General features: G+C 51.4%; 10 protein-coding genes across 10 annotated transcripts; 5 read left to right on the forward strand and 5 right to left on the reverse strand.

Annotated features, from left to right (window-relative positions):
• Window positions 1-120: 120 nt before the first annotated feature.
• On the forward strand, window positions 121-914 carry EDD37DRAFT_651743 (mediator complex, subunit Med8; the record flags this gene model as incomplete). Its single annotated transcript, XM_062818382.1, has 2 exons — window positions 121-245; window positions 305-914. The coding sequence occupies 2 exons, from the start codon at window positions 121-123 to the stop codon at window positions 912-914; spliced, it is 735 nt and encodes a 244-aa protein (XP_062668355.1).
• A 225-nt stretch (window positions 915-1139) lies between these two features.
• EDD37DRAFT_610892 (uncharacterized protein) lies at window positions 1140-2198 on the reverse strand (the record flags this gene model as incomplete). Its single annotated transcript, XM_062815251.1, has 1 exon — window positions 1140-2198. The coding sequence occupies one exon, from the start codon at window positions 2196-2198 to the stop codon at window positions 1140-1142; it is 1059 nt and encodes a 352-aa protein (XP_062668356.1).
• A 342-nt stretch (window positions 2199-2540) lies between these two features.
• EDD37DRAFT_475513 (acyl-CoA dehydrogenase) lies at window positions 2541-4800 on the reverse strand. Its single transcript, XM_062813159.1, has 2 exons — window positions 3656-4800; window positions 2541-3595 (listed from the first exon to the last, which is right to left on the reverse strand). The coding sequence occupies exons 1-2, from the start codon at window positions 4473-4475 to the stop codon at window positions 2883-2885; spliced, it is 1533 nt and encodes a 510-aa protein (XP_062668357.1). The 5' UTR covers window positions 4476-4800; the 3' UTR covers window positions 2541-2882.
• A 354-nt stretch (window positions 4801-5154) lies between these two features.
• EDD37DRAFT_651746 (amidase) lies at window positions 5155-6894 on the reverse strand (the record flags this gene model as incomplete). Its single annotated transcript, XM_062818383.1, has 2 exons — window positions 5155-6645; window positions 6700-6894. 2 exons carry the CDS (start codon window positions 6892-6894, stop codon window positions 5155-5157), a joined length of 1686 nt encoding a protein of 561 aa, XP_062668358.1.
• Window positions 6895-7203: 309 nt separating this feature from the next.
• Window positions 7204-9325, reverse strand: EDD37DRAFT_475495 (phosphatidylinositol glycan, class S). The gene is made up of 2 exons (XM_062813158.1): window positions 8951-9325; window positions 7204-8899 (listed from the first exon to the last, which is right to left on the reverse strand). The coding sequence occupies exons 1-2, from the start codon at window positions 9194-9196 to the stop codon at window positions 7412-7414; spliced, it is 1734 nt and encodes a 577-aa protein (XP_062668359.1). The 5' UTR covers window positions 9197-9325; the 3' UTR covers window positions 7204-7411.
• Window position 9326: 1 nt separating this feature from the next.
• On the forward strand, window positions 9327-10315 carry EDD37DRAFT_475383 (dehydrase and lipid transport-domain-containing protein). The gene has a single exon (XM_062813157.1). It carries the CDS (start codon window positions 9534-9536, stop codon window positions 10155-10157), a length of 624 nt encoding a protein of 207 aa, XP_062668360.1. The 5' UTR covers window positions 9327-9533; the 3' UTR covers window positions 10158-10315.
• Window positions 10316-11257: 942 nt separating this feature from the next.
• EDD37DRAFT_651749 (uncharacterized protein) lies at window positions 11258-12743 on the forward strand (the record flags this gene model as incomplete). The annotated part of the gene is made up of 3 exons (XM_062818384.1): window positions 11258-11552; window positions 11619-11864; window positions 11920-12743. The coding sequence occupies 3 exons, from the start codon at window positions 11258-11260 to the stop codon at window positions 12741-12743; spliced, it is 1365 nt and encodes a 454-aa protein (XP_062668361.1).
• Window positions 12744-13155: 412 nt separating this feature from the next.
• On the forward strand, window positions 13156-15065 carry EDD37DRAFT_475671 (sterol-4alpha-carboxylate 3-dehydrogenase). The gene is made up of 3 exons (XM_062813160.1): window positions 13156-13774; window positions 13945-14851; window positions 14919-15065. The coding sequence occupies exons 1-3, from the start codon at window positions 13455-13457 to the stop codon at window positions 14952-14954; spliced, it is 1263 nt and encodes a 420-aa protein (XP_062668362.1). The 5' UTR covers window positions 13156-13454; the 3' UTR covers window positions 14955-15065.
• A 2587-nt stretch (window positions 15066-17652) lies between these two features.
• EDD37DRAFT_683234 (uncharacterized protein) lies at window positions 17653-19319 on the forward strand. Its single transcript, XM_062819828.1, has one exon. The coding sequence runs from the start codon at window positions 17669-17671 to the stop codon at window positions 18893-18895; it is 1227 nt and encodes a 408-aa protein (XP_062668363.1). The 5' UTR covers window positions 17653-17668; the 3' UTR covers window positions 18896-19319.
• Window positions 19320-20667: 1348 nt separating this feature from the next.
• Window positions 20668-21849, reverse strand: EDD37DRAFT_683236 (uncharacterized protein; the record flags this gene model as incomplete). The annotated part of the gene is made up of 5 exons (XM_062819829.1): window positions 20668-21345; window positions 21384-21414; window positions 21438-21452; window positions 21531-21616; window positions 21648-21849. 5 exons carry the CDS (start codon window positions 21847-21849, stop codon window positions 20981-20983), a joined length of 699 nt encoding a protein of 232 aa, XP_062668364.1. The 3' UTR covers window positions 20668-20980.
• Between the last annotated feature and the right edge of the window lie 300 nt (window positions 21850-22149).

The following is a 22149-nucleotide window of genomic DNA, read 5'->3' on the forward strand; positions in this document are numbered from 1 at the left end:
AGTACTGACTGACCTGCATTTGATAAACACATTTCCCCCGCATATGCAGTAAAACACCTGAATATCTTTTCACGTACAACACGACATGTTACGGCATCGTGTCTGTTGACAGTTTTCACGATGGCCGCTTTGAGTACTGACCAGGTCAAGTCTCTTGATCAAGCACGCCTGCGTCTGTTGGCTCTTCACACTTCGTTGGTCGCGCTTCGATCAGAGATCACAACCCAGAGCCAACTACCATCATGGTATTTGAGCCCACATTACCAGAACTTCCAAAGCAGAAGCGTTGACTGACCATCGACAGGCCAACTTTGCAGACTCACGCTAACCTCGTCTCGAATAATATGCAGCAGATCGTCGCGCAACTCTCAGAATACCGAGAACTATTTCAATCTACGGTCGCGTTCCCCCTTCCACAATTTCCGGGCAAGGAACGGGCTTTCATTCTCGAAACGCTGTTACGTACAAAGCTGGAACCCAGTGTCGAAGAATGGATTGAAGAAGGGCAAAGAATTTCCGCCGACCAGAGCAAGGGTTCCCACTCAGGACTTTCTGATGAAGATCGTAGCGCACTCTGGCAGTGGGCACCAGGTGCTGCTAACAAGGAAGCACGGAAACAGAAGTGGGGTGCCGACTACACTTTTCAGGAGATGCAAAATGGCATTGAAAACGTGGTCACTGGCCTCCGCAGAGAACTGGTGGAGCCTCCCGACGATGAGGCTGATGAAGATATCGACGAGGACGGAGATGACTTCGACGAAGACGATGATGAAGAGGACGAAGACAAGATGGACGTCGAGGAACCAAAGGCTGAGGCAACTTCTGCCGCTGCTACCGGGACTTTGAGCAGACCAGTGATTACAACTCAGATGCCGCTCCAAATTGTCCACAAGTACATGACGACTGGAAGATAATGGACAGCCATCGAGGTCAGCACGCTGTAGTGAGGATCAGAGTCATTTGGTTACAATGACCTGAAATGGTCAAGAAAGACCACCGACAAGAACAATGCCGCGAAACCCTTTCAGCCATCAGGATGCTTCGCGCCTGCCCGGTCTCGTTGCGAGGCACTGGTCCTGTTGCACTTATTATGGATTGTTTTTCGATCCTCATATGGACTTCATCAACGACCTAACGATTTAGCCAGCTACTACTCTAGCCTCCTCCGCGACAAGATCTTCGTCGTATGCATCATGAGATGCGCCATGGGTGAACAGCATTGCCGCCTGCTCATGGGACCACGAAGAATCGACCCAGTCATTGTCATCTGTCTTCGCCACTCGGTCGTCCACTACTTTCCACTCGACTCTGATCTCAGAGACCCAGGGCAAAGAGCTGTCCAAGACTTGCTGGAATTGATCTTTTCTTGACGGCTCCAGTCTCTGTGCAACAGCACCACTCATTTCCACAACGATGGTCAATCTTCTAAGGGCTTTCAGATGCACCAGTCCATCAATTACCCACGAGGCGCAGGATAAATACGTCGGAGCAGAAGTTGATAGATCCAGCATATGCGTCAGTCCGGTCAGAGATTCTGCCTGTGCCAAGTACAGGTCTCGGGTGCCGATGTTGATGGTGAGAGCTTGCAGGGGAGTTTCTCTCGCACTTTCTTGGTCCTGCGCTGGAGTTGGACCCGACGGTGTATCTTGGAGCTCGTTTTCGCCAGCGGCATTGGCTAGCAGTCTGAGGATCGATATTAAGGACCACGTGTCTACCATGCTCGCCAGAAGGGTCAGCTCCAGTCTTCTGATGGCGTTTCGTTGGAAACTCCGCAGCGACTTTAGGAATCGTCTCGTTGTCGTTGTGTTGGACCCAAAGGTTGCCGGGCAGCTAACAAGATTCGTCCGAAACGGCAGCAGGCGAGCCTGTGTGTAAATCTGGCGGCAGAGAAGAAGTGTGGTCAGATACCTGGAAGAAGATGGCGTCTTGCCATAAGCGATCGGGGATCTGCGTGGCGGAAAACTTCCAGGGGAGGGCATTGCGAAGACATATTCCAGAATCCTCTGTTGGAGTTCAAATGGCAGGCTGAGAAGCTCTGTATTCGGAGTTTTATGAGTGCTTCCTCCCTCATTCAGTGGTTGATGGCAGGAACCTTGATCGTTGTTCTGTCGTCCCTGCTGTTCGATGCCACTGTTCAAGAATGCTTCCTGGCTCACGACCGGCAACGACAATGGCTCCGCATCTCGAGACAGCCCCATGGTTCCGCGGACTAGAAGGAGGCACGAAAGCACCCGACTGTTGCAAACAAGGCAGTGGCTTGGTTGTAGATGGCCAACAACGTTGAGCGAACCGGATGGGCCCTGCTTGACTTCCAGCACGACGCTGTGACAGACATTCCAGGAGAGCCAGCCTTATTCACGATGATACGATGGAGAAGCCAGAAGTGTCAGCTCAAGAACAAGTCCTCAACAGGAGATACGCTGGACTTTTCCTTTTCGTTATTCGTACGCCTTCCCTTGGACACATGTCGTCCCAACTTACCTAAGCCGGGCAAATACACAGGGTCATGGTTTGTGTGACCATGTTCAGCTGGTCTCCTTGGGGGCCTGATGATTGTCTTGCCCACCACCAGACATCCAATTTTCCGTGAGCATGAAATTGTACCTACAGAAGGACCGCACGCTTTTGCAGGGTATGTCCATCGCAACCTAAGTCGAGTACTACTACTCTATACTGTATCACCTACTTGGGACGGCACATCATGGCACCTGCATCTACTGTACCTCAGCCGTGCTTACCTCAGCTGACCGTAACCAGTCGTGCATCTACACCGAATTCTATGCCACAAATCTTACTGTAACCAGCAGTGACTTCCGTCGACCGCCACAAGGCTGCAAAACATGTGCATTCATTGTACAAATCGTCACTCTCCATGACAAATATCACAGCATCGCTTTTGGCATCTGCTTCATGGCCTGTCTCACACCCAAATCAGCAAGCACCTCCTCTGCGCCACCGAGTATAGCATCAAACTTGTACGTCCGATGGAACTGCTCGACCACCCTTCCCATGCCACTCTGCGTGATACCTCTCCCACCAAAGATATTGACAGCATCATCCGCGACATCATGCGCACACCTCGTCGCATACGACTTCAACAACCCGATCGGCCCACCCAGCAGTTTCGACTGCTGCGCATAGTCCATCTGGTTCATCTGGTAGGTGATACTCTCCAACCACGACTGGCACGCTTCAGTCAGGGATATCATCTTGGCCAATTTCTGCCGGATAACGGGCTGGGTGATGAGTGGTTTTCCGAACACGACGCGCTGGTGCGTCCATTTCAGACACTCTTCGACGACGGTGCGCATCCATCGAATCACAGAGCACGCCATCGCCCACCTTTCGTGATTGAAGTTGCTCATGATCACGATAAAGCCCTGGTCCTCTTTGCCCAGTAGATGATTTACCGGCACCTTGACATGGTCAAATTGGATGAATGTGGTTGCAGCGGCCGTTGAATAGCTTGTCTTGATCCGCTTCGTCTCGATGTTGTCGTCCCTGGGCACCAATATCACCGAAAACCCCTTCTCTGTCTTGCACCCGGTGACAAAGTAGTCGGCGAACATGCCGTTTGTGATCCATTTCTTCGTACCTGCACATCCAGCGTCAGCATATCATCACCCGCCAAACAGAAGAAGGTAAGGAATCTTACCAGAAATGATATAATGTTTCCCATCCTCAGTCTTGGTCGCCGTCGTCCTTATGCCAGCGACGTCCGATCCGGCAAAAGCTTCAGTGATTGCCAGACACATGAATTTTTTGCCAGTCAAACACTCCTCCGTCACTCTATCCCTCAAACTGGAGTCGTTAGCCCACTGTCTCACCGCCGTCAAACTGATCATCATCCCGGCCATATTGCCATCCTGGAACCCTCGTGCCACCGCCCGCGAGAGTTCCTGCGCAACGATCAAATCGTGGAAATAGTCGAATTCTTCACCCTTGACGCCGCCAGGCAATGTTAGGCCAGCAAGGTGTTTCCCGGGCCCCAAGCGCATAGCCAAACTGTTATTCGCCGCCATCTTATCAACCAGCTCTTGACTTATATACGTCCCATCCGCCTCCTTGGCTTGTGCTTCCGGGTAGACATCTGCGTCGACAAACTTGCGAAACGCCCGCTGCAATTTATGATGACTTTCATTGTAATAGGGACTCTTGAAAGCTGGTGCCAGCCATAGCGGTTCCGCGTAGGGTACGGAACTTATATCGCCCGGCTTCGGGTCGATGACCTCGGGCTTTTCACCGTCGAGGACACCGATACACAAAGTCGCGTACTTTTGTAGGACTTCTTGACGGTGGAGATTGTAGAAGGCGTCTGTGGCGTCTTGGCCGGCGAATTGTTGCAGCACCACACTCCCGCCGGGGTGGGCGTCAACAAACTCGGTTAGGTCGTAGACTTTGTGGTCGATGATGCACCATAATGAATCGTCGGTGTTGTTCTTGGCCACTTCGGCGCGGGTGAGGGTTGGGGACATGATGAGAAAGCTGCCGGCTATACAGCGATGCGCAGTATACAGACGTACGTCGTATAGGGGTGGGATGGGCTGTCTAGCTGATGCGGAATGAAGGTATTGCAGTACACTACAGTGAGTAGATCAGAACACCAGGAGGAGACGATGAAGCAAACAACCAGTACTGTGAGGTTCAAGCAGGGACACAGGAACGGCGACCACTGACCCTCTGAAGGAGTATGGAGACCCCGGGATGCGCGTGGAGGGTCATCATGATTTATTTGAGCACTACTGGCAAGTGGTGGGCGGGTGTTTTGGTCGTTGGTTACTGAACTGAACCGAGGTTCATCAAAGTACCTGAAGGTAAGTGAGGGTCCCCCATAATGACTCTCCTCCAGCGTTGTCCGGTATTCCAGAATAGGCCAGCCAAAGGTCAGCCGATATCCTCTGCACTCCGGTTGGTTGCCCTCTGACCGACCCTCCAGGGCGCATATCCCTCGGTTATCCGCTTTTGCGACTCTAGATTGTGCCTCGACACAGTATTTCGTACCACAGAGCAGAATGATTAGAACACAGGATATAAGCAAGTTTTGAGGTTCTAGGTTTCTCGTTGTCTTATGTAGCCGGATGAAAGTCGACTTCAACGATTCTCTCTGGTCATTAATTACCCTGTCATGAACCTCCCGGGACGTCCAACATTGACTTATGCCTTACTAAGTTTTCGCTTCTTGTTGACCACATCAACCAATTCGGTTGTCGCCTCAAGGTATGGTGTTATAGTGTTGCGAACCAAAGTTCTCTGCTCGAAAGCGTACGCCAGGCCAATCAGCAGCTCTTCACTGAAATGTGGTCCCATGAAGCTGATTCCGAACGGTAGATTGGGGAAGATAGCGTTCAAGTTTCCAAATCCGTTCCGCAGCACTGTCGTGTTTGCAGGGTACGCGCCTAGCGGGACAGTCACGACGGGTGAACCGATCAAGGCGGGAAAGTTTGGTGAGAATTCGGTGGGTAGGACAAGAGCATCAAGAGAGTAGTTCGCCAGAGCTCCAGTCACGCCCAAAGGACCGGCCAAGTAGGTGTTCATGGTGTAATTCGACCAGAATTCCGGTGAAGTGTTGCCGTATCCAAGCTCCAACGCCCCATCCCAGATCAAAGTGTCTCTTTCAGGCCAATCCTCAAGAGGGAATGAGTGTGTGAAGTTGTCCAAATCCGCGACTGAAGTTATGTTGTTGGGATTGTACGTGAGCTTCGACAGATATTCCTTGGGTAAATCAGTGATGAAATCGGCCTCAAGGACAATGTTGCTGTAGTTGCCCTCGTTGAGAGCCTCGTAACCAGTAAAGTTGGTGTTTTCGACGATGGTAGCTCCAGCAGCTCGCAGGATATCAAGCGCTGCATTGAAGACTGGCACAATTGGTGCAGCTGTAGGGTCTGCCACCAGGTCGATCAGGTTTCTAGGGACGCCGATTCGTTTTCCACTCAAGGCGGAAAAGTTGCAGGCCGCTACATAATCTGGGGTCGAGTTGAATGGACTTGCATTCGTATAGTTGTCATAGGGAGACTTTCCGGCAATGGCCGAAAGGACATATGCTGCGTCCTTGACGGTTCGCGCTATTGGACCGATGGTGTCCTGGTGCTCGGATATAGGAATGACCAGATATCTCGATGTCAAACCTACGGTCGGTTTGATGCCAACAAGATTGTTGACATCTGAGGGTGACAGAATGGAACCGTCGGTTTCGGTACCCAAAGTAGCCAGTGCAAGTCCCAAAGAGCTCGACACAGCACTACCAGAAGATGAGCCTGATGGATCTTGTTCTGGATAATACGCGCCTTGGGTCTGACCTCCAATGGCAGACCACCCGTTGCTGGTATTAAAACTCCGATAGTTTGCCCATTGTGACAAATTGGTCTTTCCCAAAATCACTGCACCGGCTTGACGAAGTTTTGCCGCCATTGTGCTATCTCGGGGAACCTTGGCTCCAGCCAAAGCATAGGATCCAGCAGTGTTGTCCATTTTGTCAGCGGTGGCAATGTTGTTCTTGATGAGGATGGGTATTCCATGTAAAGGCCCCAAAACGGTACCATTGGCTCTCATGGCATCGAGTTCAGCAGCTATGGACAGAGCATCAGGATTGAGTTGAGTGACCATGCGTAATGTCCCATTGACTTCCATAATGCGATCAATGTATGCCTGATAAGAGTGTTAGACATGGACGCTGTTTGCACTCGCAGGTATATGGCCTACCGTCACGAGGTCAACACTGGTAAAGAGACCTGATTCCAAGCCAGTGATCAAATCCTCCGTCGTAGCTTCAATCAATGGGGGAAATGCCTTTCCATTGATTGCGGTACTCGAGTTGAAACATTCTTGACTGTGCACCAGACCGCTCAGAGCAAACCATGTCACCGCCAACAGGCGCAAAAGCGAGGTGGTTGCCATCACGATAAGCGGTGTGGACGCGAGGATAGACAGACAGAAGAGCCAGAAGGATAAGGTGCCCTTCTTCTGCCTCGATGGGACATTATATAGATTTTTTCGCATGGTAGCTCGATGATATTGTTGCGTTTTTAGTCTGTGTTCATGACGTGCCCCGCAGTGTGCCTTGTCGATAAGGCCATCCCACTATGATGCAGCGAACAGTTCAGAAAGTCATCTCGAAATCTGATTGCTCGATTGCTTGGTGCGTTCCTGAATGACCGGGATGAGGTGGTTGATGTTGCAGAGTGTGGCCTGTAGTGCGGAGATCAGTCCTGATATCCCCCACTTTAAAGTGGACGAATACCATATCGAGCTGCCTAAATAAGCAGCTCGACAAGGTCACTTGCGTAGACCAAATGCACAGATAGACAGCATCCCAGTTGTTGAACGATAGCTGTAAATGGAAGCTGTGTAGTGATTGATGTGTGACACTGGATGTGTAATCCGATGAGAAATGTGCTTGTCGTGAATTTTAGCCTCACTGTGCAAAAGCTTTTTTCTTGGAGATAAATCTCTTGATCTCTTTGAGGAGACCGACAAGGAGAGGCACACCGATTGGGCCGAGCAGAGGTAGGTATACAGCAACCTTGTGTTCATCGGGAAAGTAAACCTGGCCAACCATGGACTTATCGAAGAAGGCCTTTTCACTGTCGGCATAGGCAGTTTTGGCATGAGCAAGAGCAGAATCCCACCTGCTTTCCTGAAAAGCGTGGCTGCAAGCGGTCAAGTTGCCGATAGAGTCGTCGACTAATTGAGCCACGTGCCTGGGGATAGGAATGTTGCTGAGATGTTGGGCCAAGCGCGACAAGGAACCTAAGCTCGATGCGGCTTTGAGATACAGCGTGAGTGCAGAGAAGCGTTTGTATGCATCAAGACGAAGTTGGAGTGGTAGGGTCCTCCCAGATGACTCTGATTGTAGCACGCCCAGTAAGGAAAGTAACTGCGAAGCGAACGTTTGAAATGGTTGTTGAAGCATGTTCTTGGACAGGTGCGCTGGCAGAGTCGAGATATCGGACACGGCCTCGGAAAGCAGTGGAGGGTTGAAGATATGGATGCCACCCCATTGCGGAATCAGCCATGAAGTCTCGTCGTTGTCTGCAATCCTCAGCGGAATCTGGTCGACAGTCGGTACGTAAAGAACGAAGTTCACGGTAGGGCCATCTCCGATAGAAGGTGCAAGAGGCCACTCTGCCGCGTTGACAAAGGCCGTCAGATCGTTCTGTTGCAACAACATGCCCTCCCGTCCTTCCTGAACCAATGGGTGGACTGCTGGGGAGTATGCTGAGTAAAGCTGAACTTGTGTTGTGATATCGATCTTGGCGGTACTCGACAACGCTTGGATCAATGGTTTGATGTTATCGTTTAACGTCTCTTGAATGTCCCAACTGGATGGAGCCCCGCTCGCTGTCAAGAGAGAAAAGGTCAGGTGGAATTCCGGCGCCGACTTGTAGGCACGACTGATCTGCTTTTCGATACTATCGACAAGGTCGTAGGGTTGCGACCTGAGGAAGGCTTGGGCGTTATTGCTATTGCCTGCGAGGAAAACAGTTTGAAGAGCTGCTGCGATTTGCTCGTGCCTGAAAAGATCGTGCAGCGTCCCCGCAAGCTGTTTGGCGCCGTTGTTTCCTGAAATGGCTGGCACACGTACAGCGGCCGACGCTGCGATTGTGTCCAAGTCGAAGACAAAAGCATTCGCTGATGACTCGAGAGTTATCTTCAGGGCAGGATCCCCAAGGCCTGCCTTCAATGGATCTACGCCACACCCCTCTTTTGAATGTTCTTTGCCATGGCCAGCCTCGTTGTTGCTCGGTTTCACATCTACCAGATGCAGTCGCTGATGCAACGTCGGGTATTCATTTAGATCGTCGAGGGCTCGTTGGGTGTCTCGTACGAGGGTCTGCGCTTCTGGACAGGATAAACCCGAAGACTGGATCCAAATATTCAGCGGGATTGCGGTGGGTGTGTTCTATAGATGATATTCAGTACTGTCGTGGGCATTAAACGTGGCCTTGCGTACCGTCCCATCTGCCCAGTTGAGCATGTCCTGCAAAGGCAGACTGGCTCTGTATATTGAAGTCGTTTGCCACCATGTTGGGAGACCCAGCAGTAGTATTACCGCCCAGAAAGACAGGACAATCTTTGTTCTGAGGCTGACTGCTTCAGGTTTCTCCGGAGGAGGTTCTTTGGTTGCGACCGTGACCCTGCGCGCAGGGGTGGACGGCGCGGCGTCCATGGCCGCAGATTCTTCTGACACCGCAGTCATTCTGTTACAAGTCCATCGGGGACTTTGATGACCCGATCGCTGGCTGGTAATGGACCGTGAAGCGCGACAACGTGAGTCCTCGTAGAATATGGAAAAGTGCAGGTGAAATAGGTGGTCAGTTGAATAACAGGAGCAGATGTCACGAGTCAAGCCGTAAACAATATCAAAACTTCTTGACTCGAGCGACTTTTGTCAATACAAAACGTCATGGCAAAACCTATGATCGCTCCTTCACAAACAAAGATCTGTTTAAATGTTGTTGGTGCAGTACATGGTCTCTTTTTTATTTTGATTGTGGCGCATTGGCGGTGCATCGGTGTGCTTGGATCGATAAAAGATGATTTTACAACACTCAGCGAGCTTACGATGCTCGAGTCGATCCTTGACTGCTGTTGGGGAATCAATATTCAGAGGAAATCCCAGCACGACGTTCCAAACAAGGACTATCTTCGACTCTCTACTCTCACAGGCACTGGGACCTTGCCCAGAACGGAGCTTGACACATACAAAGACACTCCCATATCCGCCTAGGGTGATTTTCAAAGCTGTTTCCGATGTTTCTGGCTATCCAACATTTCTGCCCTTTACTATTGCTTCAAATGTCACCTCGAGGGATTCAGAAGGATACCCAACCCGAGCCAGACTAAAGGTCGGATATGCAAAGTTCGGTCTTGAGGAAGACTGGGACAGTGTTGTTCGTTGCGACCCCGAGAAAGGAATCGTGGAGGCCAGAAGCAGCGAGGCAAACAGCGGTGGCCTTTTTGAAGTCTTGAGCACAAAATGGCAGATATCGCCTCTGGATGGTGGCAAGGAGAATCAAGCATCCGTCAAACTGGACGTGACGGTCAAGTTTCGAAACCCAGTATATGATCAGATGTTTGGACAGGTGGAAGGCAAGGTTGCGAGCACCATGATTTCTGCTTTTGAAAAGAGAGTTGAACAGCTGAACCGAAACAAATGAGACTCACCAGGGCAGGCGGACTTCCATCGACAGAGAACGTCCGCCGCAGGCTACTGACTCATTGTGCTGGGGGCGTACCGGCTCTCGCAAATCAACGCACCAGGGACGCTCTCGCAACACCGTGCTGCCCTCCACTATCGAGGCGACTTGCTCAACGGTGATGGATTGAGCTCTCTGCACATCATCACCAGCAAGTGGCATGTCTGCGCGGTAAAGTGTCAATATCTAGAACCCACTATCTCGCAGCAGGAGCCACCACGCCCCGGAGATTCTTTGCGCTCAACAAGCATGAGAAAGACGCTTCGGATTTGTATATATGTATACGTACGTGTGCGGCTTTGACCTACTCATAAGACAGGCCTGCTCTAAGCCATGTATCAATAAAATGCTAAAAGAACGTCACTGTTGCAGCACTCTTCGAGGTGAGAATGCAGCTTATGGCGGCTCGAGGAGAGGCACGCATTATCACAGCACCTCAGACATCATGGAACATATATCTCTCGCGCTGATGAAGCCGCAAGGTACAGAAGCGAACGTATAGGTCGAACTTGGAGTGTCGTCCATTGCACTATCAATGCCGTCTAGAAACCCATCACAAACATGCAAGACGATGACGGAGATGACAGCGCTGTGAAAGGTCTTAAGATGACAGGCTTCATCCGGCCCGTCGTGTCCCGCCTAGCCTAGCGTGGGCTTTGGATCGAGAAATCTCCCACCACTCACAACCTCTATCACACCCTGGCACCAATGACCCCTCCTTACACCAACCTCGTTCACCTCTGCTTACTGGCCTCTCTAACCGCCCGGCAAGATGCAAGCCCCAGGGAGAGTACACGGCTTTCTCACTTGTCTCTGCCAACTGGCCATGCGGTCCCATGCGTCTAAGGGAGGTACCGCCCCCAGATGACAGTGTTGCTAGCACCCATTCGTCGCTGTTTCCAATCACATATTGCACTCTACGTCGGGCCTTCAAATTGGATGAAATACAAGCCGCAAGAATCCTTCTTTGCCTGAGCCTATTTTCAAACCCAAACCTTGCGTTGCCTTTGCGCGCCTGCGCCCGTTTCATATGAGGCCGCCCTGACGGTCGATGGCATGCTATGGCCGGCTGGCATGACCGCAATGTGACCGCTCCTCATCTGTCCCTCCACGCCGTCCTGATCTGCCTGCTCACCCTCCTCGTTCGTGTCACCACCGCCCTCCAGTCTGTTACCGGGTCGCCTTGCGAATCCGTCTGCGCCAGCGCTGGCAGCCTCTCGGACGATGTCGTCTGCCTCGATGCAGACTACCAGTCTCTCCAGCAGGGCCGAGCCTTCAACCAATGTGTGGCATGTCAGTTGAACAGCACGGCCATAGACACAAGCAAGAATGAGACGGACGTAGAGTGGGGACTGCGTATGCTCTCTTTTTCATAATAACGTCATCTTCATGGTCAATGGCAAAGCGCTGAACAATGTCCAGTGGCTCTTCGCTACACTCTCGCAGGATGCATGTTTGCGATTCCCGAAGACCGGATCTCCATCAGCAGTCCATGCCAGGTCAGCTGCGCCGTGCTGAACGAGACCATCGGCTACGAGATCACGAACGACACCTCCACGAGTCAGCCTGGCGAAGCGTTCTGCAATGTAGGAGACTTTGACGACACATCTATCAACAGATGTGCATTATGCTACAGCTATATCCCACAACAATTATTCCTCGCCAACTGTGACGCTCCCCAAGAATGTGATACCATCAGGCTCATCTGACTAACCGGGTACAGTCCTACAAGCACTGCACATTGCTTGCCGACAGCCTCCCGTGGCCGGCAAGCCGTTCTTCCCCGACGCAGCCTCGATCTTCAACGAAACACTAATAGCCGGTCCCACCAGCGCATCCAACAGCAACTCCTCAACCTCCGGACTGCACGGCTGGAAACTCCCTCTAGCCATCGCCCTGCCCATCGTAGGCGGCATCCTGCTCCTCGGAAGCACATGCTGGTGCTGCTTCGCATATACACGCAAGCGACGACAACGCATGGCCCAGACAGGGCGCATGAGTCGAGTCCACGACCAGCACGCCGACAGCTTGTACAGTCCCATGTCAGCCAAGGCTGTCGAATCATGGGGTCGTGCGGAGCCGCCGACAGAAATGCACGCCATCAGCCCGACCCTCAGTGGCCACAACGCTCACGCGAAACAACCAAGCCCAGGTCTCGCGCAGGGTAGATGGAGTCACCAGATGACCCCGGGTCAGAAATCCGATTTGGCAAGATGGAGTGCTCAACAACAACTAGCCGTGTCGGCGGGAGGATCAAAGGAGGGCACTCCATTGAGAAGCAGTTTCCAAAGAGAAGACGTCGGGCCTGGACGGGACCAAGTCCAGGATCCGAATCTGCATGAGCAGTTCTTCGGGGTCGACGACGAAGATATAGATGGTGACCTACCTGGACCAAGTGACGGTCAGCAGCACCCATATTTTCCACAGCCTGGCGTACATGGGGCTGGACCGGGCGATGCACAGCAGTCATACTATCCTTATCCGACCGGTGTACATGGAGCAGGTGGCCTGCATGCGCAGGACTATCACAGCGGGCATTTCATATAACTGACATGACTGGGTTATCCGATAGTGATTGCTGCACGAAGTCTGAGTGATTGAAAAGGCCATCTATATACACTATATACCGATTGAATCGTCTTAGGGCCTTCTCATTATATGTCGAGGCGTTTGTCTCCGTGCTAGCTTTGACTTCGACATGATTAGTATACCGCATTTTATTCGTGCAATCGTGACCCCCAAGGCATTGATGTCCCGTATCCTGAGCATCGTTCCGCCGGGATCGATCATTGGCTACGTAGTTCTTTTCCGCCGTCTAGAATGGTACAGACATTTGTTGCCAGAAATGATGATGCGTACTTCCTAGCATCATGACCCCATTCGGCTGCCCATTATTCCGGACATGACAGGGAATATCTCCGCCTTTGATCGACCTATTTCGGTCTCTTCAAGGAGGCTACACTGGTCAGACATTGAACAAAAGCGGCTTGTTACTCGCCGGATATGAGGCCGATTTCGTCCGCTGTTCAACTTATCGCTATTCTGTTCAGAATATGTACCTGGCTTGCGCCTTGAATCCTGAAGTAATTGCTCTCATGACCTTCGTCATGACTTGCGATAACGAGCGTCGAAGACCTGGCGTAATAAGCCGTGCGACTCACTTGCGAGCGCGGTGCAGTAAACAATCCATCCATCTTTGAAGTCATCCAGGCACACGCAGGAAAGGCGGCGGCGCATTCATATGTCTAGGCAATTGCAATGGCGAACGAAATCTCAGAAGACATCAAGGTCTTGGTGACTGGCGGTCTAGGCTTCATTGGGTCGGCAATCGTTCGAGCGTTGCAGGAGCAGCATCCGAAATGGACCGTGAGCATCCTTGACATGTTAGAGGATCCTAGGTCTGGGCGAAAAGAAGCGCAAGAGCCTTCTGATGACGATTTCGATTTGCTGAGGGGCTGCACATATGAGTATTTCAAGGCAGATATCACGGAAGAAATGGACGTGTTAAGGGCGTTCGAGCAGGCCAGACCTGGGGCTGTCGTCCACGCGGCAGGCATCGTGCCGTCCTTGAGTGAGAGGTAGGTCCATTATTTCATGCTGTCCATGACCATGTCGGGCAGCGCTTCCTGCTGGACACGTCAGACATTTCCCCATTGGGATTCTTGATGAGGAATGGTTGTCGAAGAGATGTGATCAAGGACAACGATCGCGCGCTCCGTACACTTAACTGATTTTTGTCAATTGACAGATATTCACGCCGATTAGAGCCAGTGGTCAAGAACATAAATGTCAATGGTACAAAGCATGTGGTAGGAGCAGCCAAGAAGCTTGGTTGCAGGGCACTCGTTTACACGAGTAGTTGTTGCGCAGTGACAGACGATATGAGCAAACCATATGCCAACATCGACGAGAGATGGCCTGTCGGTGAAAGAAATTCGATATATGGCGAAAGTAAGGTCGAAGCGGAAGGAATTGTGATCGCAGCGAACACAGCAGGAAGTCGGTCGGAGAATGGCGCAATTGACCATACCCTGATGGAAGACACAGAGGGCAGTCGCGCCTGGCCCCTGTTGACATGTGTTCTGAGACCGGCTGTCGTATTTGGAGAAGGTGACGAACAACTGATCCCTCCCATCCACGCCTGCATAGCGAAAGGCGAGAGCCGGTACAAGATTGGCGACGGCAGTAATCTCTGGGATACTGTTTATGTGGGCAACATCGCTGATGCCCACGTACTCGCACTCGAAAACCTGCTGCGTACCCGGTCAGGGCAGAAATTTGGTGACATCGCTGGAAGGCATGGTTTTGGCAATCATTCCGACCATGGTGGCATCGTGGCTGGAAGCGCAGCAGGTGAGATCTTTTTCATTCAGAACAACGAACCGATCTCGTTTCGAGAGTTTAGCCTGGGGGTCTGGAAAGAATTTGATCACTTTCCACCATCCTTCGAAGTGCAAATTCCAGAAAGATTGGCGTGGGTACTAGGCTTGATAGCGGAAGGGTTCTCCCGAATCTCCGGGACCCCGACAACCCTGTCACCGGGGAGCGTCATGGACGCTTGTGCAATGCGATATGCTAGCGGGGACAAGGCTCGAAGAATCCTCGGCTATCAGCCGCGAGTAGGCCTCGAAGTAGGCCTCAAGAGAAGCTGTCAAGTGAGTGCTTTCTATGGCATCTGGCGCCTGAAGAGCATTTCTCAGACCTGTTGGTTAACGATTGCAGGACTATGCGCGTCGGCTTACGAGACGTATCCCTTAAACTTGCTCAATGACTCGTCGAAAGATCGCAGCGAGGCTGGATAACTTATCCAGTCTGTCATTCACATCTCGCTTGCGAGCTGTTCCTATTTCGAGAGAGCCCTGTACCGGGTATTGGTTAGCCCCTGCCCCTGCGACAGTATCGCAAAAGGTGGGGGACGGCCGGGTGCCACGAAGGCGATAGCGCCGCGGTAGGACAAAAGGTCACTCTCTAGTGCAAAGACTATTCAAGACTCTCATCTTGAGTTGTTCTAGAAGAGGTGCCATTGTTCCATAGACTCTTAGACTTCTCCAACGGGAAGGGCTGAGGAGATCCTGGCCGAATTGCTTCTCGTGTTACGTCGCCAAAAGCATCGCAGGTAATCTTGGGGGAAAGTATCCAGGACTCTGTGCAATTCCATATCTGCGCGCCTGAAGCTGTCATGAGGAATCGTGATCGAGGAAAGATCAGGCCAGGTGCCATGCCATCCATGGCGTTTGAATCGTTTTGTGCATGCTTCAGATGCGTGATGTGTACAAAATACAAATACTTAGCCGAGGTGTGCGTGTACTTCGTGTGAGAAATTTCGCAACACTTGAACACATACGTACGTGCGCTGAGTGGCTGAGTACTAGACTTATGAACGAGGTCTTCGGTCAAGGAGGATCGATAGAAGGAAGAAAGAAAGACCTTAAGATGAAGTTCGTCTCATGTTCAGGGGTCACCATACTTACCTAGGTAAATGACGTAGCCTCGTCGCCTTGGCGGTCCTTTGACGAGGCTTAGGCGAGCTTAGTTCTAACACCACATTACCCCTTTTTTCTCCATCTTCCATCTCTCATCCTCTGTTCTTGCTTTTTCTCTTCACGGTCGTCTGGGAGATTGTCAGGCCATGCTTTGATACCAAGATATGATACCGTCTCCTTGGTTTGGTGAACCGCCCAGCCTATGTCGTACTGCCCGACACTTTCCACCTACCAGACTCGCCTTTTACCGTGGCGTGTTACAGATCAAATGGTTTGCCTTGGCTGTGAACGTACTGCGTGCGCTGGACAGCTTTTTGGCTTTTCCTGCCCTACGAGGAATCTCCGTGCGAGAACGCCCTAAACCTCTCCCCGAAACTCATTTCAAGCCGATTGGGTTCATCTTAGGCATCCGTTGGTCAAACCGCCACAGAACCACATAGTATAGTGGGATCCACTGCGGCTTCCCACCATCCCCCGTCTTTTCGAGATGGCAGACTGTCAGTCAGTGGCAGGATCTTCCATGTCTGTACGCCAACCAGGGTACCGTTTTGGGCCGCAGCCCGCCACTTTTCGATGTCTCGAAACCCTACGCCTCAAAATGGGTTCTGTCGTTCGCCTCACCCACTTGGTGTCGATCATAACCATGATTGGCAGCAGGGCGACGCCGAGCATAGACTTGGGCAGCAGTGGTGTCCGCTGTCCCTGCAGGTTTATTTTCGTGTTATTTCCGGCTCTGACTGACTAACTCGTCTTCTGTCCTACCGACATATAACTAACCTTACATTTGTCCATGGCTTCTCCTAGTGTGTGGCTGCTTTTACTTTGTGAGTACTATGGTAGGTTCCCGCAGTGGTGGCAATGCCCCCTGCCCCAATGCTGGAGGCAGTGGTTCATTTACCCTTTTCCTTCTCGCTTGGAAATTGTTATGTCTGAAGTCGCGCATAAAGCAGGGTTTGCAGAGTTGGCCCAATGGAAGTCTCGGCAGACTTGACTTGAGGTTGATTTCTCCGTACTGTCTGTTGGTTGTAAGGCTCGCTACTCGCGCCTCGTGTGTTCGTCACCATGGGTGGATCTCCGCCCTGACAATAGTGATCGCCGCTGCAGTCTTCAAACGGCTACCCACCGTGTTCGAGCAGCCCAACTGACAACAATGACTGTGGGCAGAATCATTGTCAGCAGATTCGCCTGTTCTCTCGGAACTTTATCTTGTGGCGATCCATCCACGAAAGCTCGTGACTTCGAGTACCTGCACTTTGGTCGCTGTAGGGAAGTATTGGACCATCCAACGACCGTTCGGGCATCAAGTGCCTTGATCGTACTGTCTACTCTGCAACATTCGTTCTATCGGCTTGATGACGTGCCAACATCGACGTGGCGTACACCTCGGCCTTGAAGTCCACAGAAAGAAATTAATCGAGCTTCCAGAAGACATGGCTTAACGCCATGATCTGTCAGAGTTCCAACTTTCCACGCGGGTGGGAATCATGTGGCGTCCCACTTGTCAGGGACCAAAGTCAGTTTTATAGATCACCTAACGTTGGAAGGGGCCGCAACGCCTCATCCACGGAGTCGGCAACAACCCGCCGAGCATGCCCTGAAGCATCCTCGTTTCGGCCCCTGTAGGTGGATATTTCTGTAAGAACTAGGCCTGCCTGGGGTTACGAAATGGGACGAGGGTGGGAATCACACAACTTCCAGAATAGCCGTTGTTATGGGTCGTCGACCTCATAGCCACCATTTGGGACCCCTCCACGTGCTTCAGGTTGAATGCCATTGTCACTGTTGGATTCTACCTCATGAATCTTGCCAGAAGTCCGCTGTCACTTATTATACTGCTCAAGCCTTGATGGGTGCCCTATGCGAACTTCTTGAGCCAATCGACCAAACAAATCTCACCTATCAGCAACTGGAAAGACACAACTCTTCGATCGCGCCAACATATTTGTGCACCTTCTGTCCCGACTGCACATCATTCTGGCAGGATCGATCATGTTGGCATTGACATCTCCAATCAGCAATCTACATCCTACATACCATTCTGGTCTCGCGCCCGGGATACGATTTGCCCTCGATCTGACTGACAATCACGCTGGCATGTCAGGCCAGGAAGATTTCTTCTCGTCAAAGCCTGGAGATGTCTCCTCATCTGCGCGTACAGCAACCGAATATCCATATCAGAGGCAAGTACTCCTAGCCTTCTGGTTACCTCAATTCTTGACTGATACCATTGCACGCAGATTTACGCCATGGCAATCGTCCACTTACGATCCTTTCGCTGGTGAGACTACCGGCCGCATGTCTCCAGGTCCGGCAGAAGTTGAGCGTCTACGGCAGAGGCTGCCTCCTCAGATACACGGGGGCTCTCGTCTCCCTGCGCATTCGGCTGTCGGCGAACCATTCCGGCCGTTATCTCTGGGATCTCAAACTGCTGCCTTCACTTCTGACGTGGGCGCGTACCAACAGTCACAGCCCATTCTCCCCGCAAGGGCAATACCGGATGAGATAGCTTTGCGTCGACAAAGTCAGGATAGTTACAGCTTTCAGACTGGGTCGCCGACAAGTCAAGGATACGGTGATTTTGATGTGGAGACACAGAATCGCCGCGTGGGGGAATTGGGCAGACCTGGTCGGTACCACACGCGCAGACGGCCGTTCAATCAGGACGAGTTCGACGGCCCTTCTCAACTCCTCCCTTTACCAGTACCACAGCAAGAGCATGCACGTTCTCAAGCTTTACCTACTCTTCCTGTCCATTTAAGCATTGAGGAGCAGGACCACATCACGCAACAAGTCAACGACACCCTGTCCCGCTGCGCCTTCCACTTTGTCGCAAAGTACCAGTTTCCAATACCGCTTGAACGAGACAAGCCCAGAGTCAGGACACCAGACGATAGGGAATGGACAGAATGGGCTTATTTGTTAAAGAGGCTCGCCACCAAGCGAAGAATCCCCGCCCGTGTGCTCTACGATAATCAAATCAAACAGTTTGTCACAACACTAGAGAACTCAATTGCCGTTAGACAGAACACCAGGGATCAGCAGCCCAGGATCCCCCGAGACGACCGCTATATGCTGCAACTTGTTAGTGCAGGCACACAAGTTGCGAAGATCCTGATGGATTCGTTGTCTATGGAGCAGCTTGATGCTCTTTACAGGCAGACCGAGAGCATGGTCCTTGAAAGAAGGACCCGGATGAGGGGACTAGCCTTTTCATGAGGCAACTCTTGAATACTCATGGTCTGTTCTGGACATCGGCCATACAGAAGCCGATAATTCACCAGGAAAAAGATGTATACGAAGCACAAGGAAGAGGTTTATCGCCGCTCTTGATGTTTCAAGCCGTAGAACGGGCGGCGTTCTCGGACTGAGTCTTCAACTGCTTTCCATGTTGAGGGTATCAACTTCTTTCAGCTTGAACTGACACAGTCCACCTCCTCGGAAAGCGACCTTGCTCAGCATAATCTCTCACAGCTATTCCTAATGGACCAACAGAATAACCGACTGTTGCATTTCACGGCCACTTCAACCGGGCGCAACCTAATGGAGACCAATGGTCAGTACCCGGGGGTGCATTTCAGCCCGTAATATTGGCCAATTGCGTCGCAATTACCTAGGCAGGATGCATCTCACTTTCCACACCGTATTTACTACTTTACGGCGAGAACATTGCTTCCTGCATTCAGAGGCGCGAACTGACCGGTGTTTCCTGCTGGTCTGTACGAGTCGCGAAAGTCAACAAGCAAGTATTTCAGGGGAGGCATCAGAAGCGTGCGAGTGGCTTTGTTATCTCAATTTAACTGCGAATACGAAATCTGTGAATACTCTGCTGGTTCCAATGGGAAAGACTTTAGAGCATCCTCGTGCAGCTGGACTTCGATTTGAATGAAGTTAAGCCAGTACAATTGCCCAAACGGAATGGTTCCGGAGGGTTTCTGAACAGGTCCCCAACTCGAAACGTGGTAAGGGCCGGGAAGGATTCGGATGGTTCCTGGGCGAGTGGTCAAGAAGTGCGCTTACAAAAGTTCCAATCATGCACGAACCATTACTGACAACTGCCGTTCTGCAGGAAACAAGTAGTGCACAATTCTTGTCAACCCTTACGGTACCGGCTCCGGGATACGGGGTTTGCCGAGTATGAAACATTTCCAGATCACGACCCTCACCAAAAGAACTTTTCCAGGCACCCGTTTTGTAAAAGAGAATTCTCGCGGGAACGGCAAGTCTCCCGTCATACTCAAATGTCTGTTGTCGATGGCTTCCTGCGCGCCCCGTCGAAAAATCATGGCAAGAGCAAACATCACGAGACACAAAGCACAAATTTCAGATACGATACATCTTGGTGTACTGCACTCAAGGTACGACGGTTATCGATCAAATAAGATACCGTCGTCAGTCAGAGTTAAACGGGAAACGAGGGCTGTCGGTCAATATGGTCACTCTCGATCAGGATTCAGTTCAGTCGATTTAGTTCTGGACTGTGAGTTTCTCTAAAGAGATACCAGATACTGAACACAGCTATACCCTTACGATTGCCCCGATGAGCACCTGCGAGTGCCACGAGGAAAGCCGACTCGATTTGCTCTACTCGACAGCCTGTCGACTAGACACTTTCAAATGTGCGAGACTGGCGCAAGAGAGACTGCATACACGAGAAGAGGACTCAGGAGCGGATTCCACAGTACAACAATCATGAACTGTGTCGAAGTGCTCAGAAACATACAGCGACGGACGGACAGCAAACGTCCAAGGAGTGTCCAAAGCCAGTGAGGCATATGCAACTTTGTGCAGACTGTCTTGACCAGCCTGATCAGGGTCCCCAATCCAAAGTGGGCGGATGGCCTTGCTGCTTCGCTCGTGCTCATGGGCTTGGGCAGCAAACTAACCATGAGTATCTGGAAGCTAAAGAGCTCCTGCTAGCTCTTCGGTGGTCGTGGCATCGGAAACTATGCTGAGGAACGGGCCACACTCGCAAGGAAGCGGAAATTCCAGGAAAGTATAATCCGCCTCTGGCCAGAGGCAGATACTGCTGCCCAAGTCCAGACCACCGAAGTATGAACCACATGCACGACGCATAGTCGATCAATGCATTGATGCCTAAGACTCGAATCTGCGACGGCTCATACAGGGCGGTGTGTCAAGTTGGTTCTATCATCCGGGCATGGCATTTGCATAACCCTCGATGGTTCGATGTTGCTGCCAAAAAGGTGGACGAGTCGGAAGTATTTCCTATGCAGCCACTACAGCTAAACAGTTGGCCAGAAGCTCCTTCAAGAAATGACTATCTTCACTATATCGATATGGTCATAATTTGCGACCTAAACCCACTATTGTCATCTCAGGGTACGCTGCAATGTACGTACATCCCATCACGTTAGTCTGCCAAAAAGAACGAGGCATAAGCGAGGTGTATGGGCTCTCATGGAAGGGTGTGCACTGCTTATGATTGATGGATTTGCGCCCAATTACACTATCATTCTGGTCGGGTAGTACTTCCTGATTCTGCCTTGCCAAACCAAGGTAAGGTCTCTTATTTGCACTTTCGTACGGATTTCCTGATTTCGTGGGCACATGCTCTTTGCCCTGATAAGATGAAACACTTACTACTGCATGGTACGGAGACGTCGCACTCAGCCCTGTGACATCGATGACCGCGTGCACGGCAAGATCTGTAACGTGTTTCAGATGTGTTCTCTCCAACACACACCTCCACAAACACCATCGCTTGACAATAACGACTGAGAATGTACGTACAACACACCTCTCCGAAACAATGCTGGAACCAACATCAAGTGAAGCAGCCCCTTCAGCATGAGGCAGCCATGCATTTCGTCGATTTGGAATCATGACGCACGATGTAGGCTGGACTAAAGTCTGAACCTTCGCAGGTCTGTAATTCGAGTTGCGAGGTTTCGAGGCTTCCCCTGATGCTCGACTGTACTTCAACTTTGAGTTGTTGCACGATACTTACGTGGAAGAGGCGCAGCAAAATGGTCCTCTGCCTTCGGAATGTAGCCCAACGTGTGCCTTGTTTTGAAGGATATGATGCCTGCGTCGTTGGGGCTGGCAGATGTCGCTGGAAATCGGGCGCATAGAGAACGTCCAATTTGCCTCAAGATCGAGATTGTGCTCGCGTTCAGGGACTTGCCCAGAGAGAACAATGGCTCAGACATGTGGCATCAGCTAACGGTATGCAGGACACCTCCACATGATTGTCTCTACTTCTCGTCCCCATGCGCACCTGCTTTCGAGCTCGGGCAATGCGTCAGCATTGGTTGGTGTGCGCACTGCATATTCCCAGGCATCGCTAGAGTGTTGCCCACTGTCGAAAGCCCATGGTACACAACTTTGTTCTCTAGGGGGGCCAGACTTTTGTCCATCTTCTCTTCTTTAAAAGTCTGTATGAACCGGACGCGCGAATGTTGCAGGTCGCAACAACGACAGCAGAGCTAGATCTGCGATGAGCATCATGA

This window comes from Exophiala viscosa (genome assembly GCF_022695815.1).
Source record: "Exophiala viscosa unplaced genomic scaffold EDD37scaffold_8, whole genome shotgun sequence".
Lineage (NCBI taxonomy): Eukaryota > Fungi > Ascomycota > Eurotiomycetes > Chaetothyriales > Herpotrichiellaceae > Exophiala > Exophiala viscosa.

Bases quoted from the DNA above. Each gene is read 5' to 3' on its own strand.
- EDD37DRAFT_475513 (XM_062813159.1), bottom strand. From the start codon at position 4,475: ATGTCCCCAACCCTCACCCGCGCCGAAGTGGCCAAGAACAACACCGAC. The intron at 3,596-3,655 runs GTAAGATTCCTT...CTGGATGTGCAG, and splicing joins GAAACATTATATCATTTCTG to GTACGAAGAAATGGATCACA.
- EDD37DRAFT_475495 (XM_062813158.1), bottom strand. From the start codon at position 9,196: ATGACTGCGGTGTCAGAAGAATCTGCGGCCATGGACGCCGCGCCGTCC. The intron at 8,900-8,950 runs GTACGCAAGGCC...TATCATCTATAG, and splicing joins TCAACTGGGCAGATGGGACG to AACACACCCACCGCAATCCC.
- EDD37DRAFT_475383 (XM_062813157.1), top strand. From the start codon at position 9,534: ATGATTTTACAACACTCAGCGAGCTTACGATGCTCGAGTCGATCCTTG.
- EDD37DRAFT_475671 (XM_062813160.1), top strand. From the start codon at position 13,455: ATGGCGAACGAAATCTCAGAAGACATCAAGGTCTTGGTGACTGGCGGT. The intron at 13,775-13,944 runs GTAGGTCCATTA...GTCAATTGACAG, and splicing joins GTGCCGTCCTTGAGTGAGAG to ATATTCACGCCGATTAGAGC. The intron at 14,852-14,918 runs GTGAGTGCTTTC...TAACGATTGCAG, and splicing joins GCCTCAAGAGAAGCTGTCAA to GACTATGCGCGTCGGCTTAC.
- EDD37DRAFT_683234 (XM_062819828.1), top strand. From the start codon at position 17,669: ATGTTGGCATTGACATCTCCAATCAGCAATCTACATCCTACATACCAT.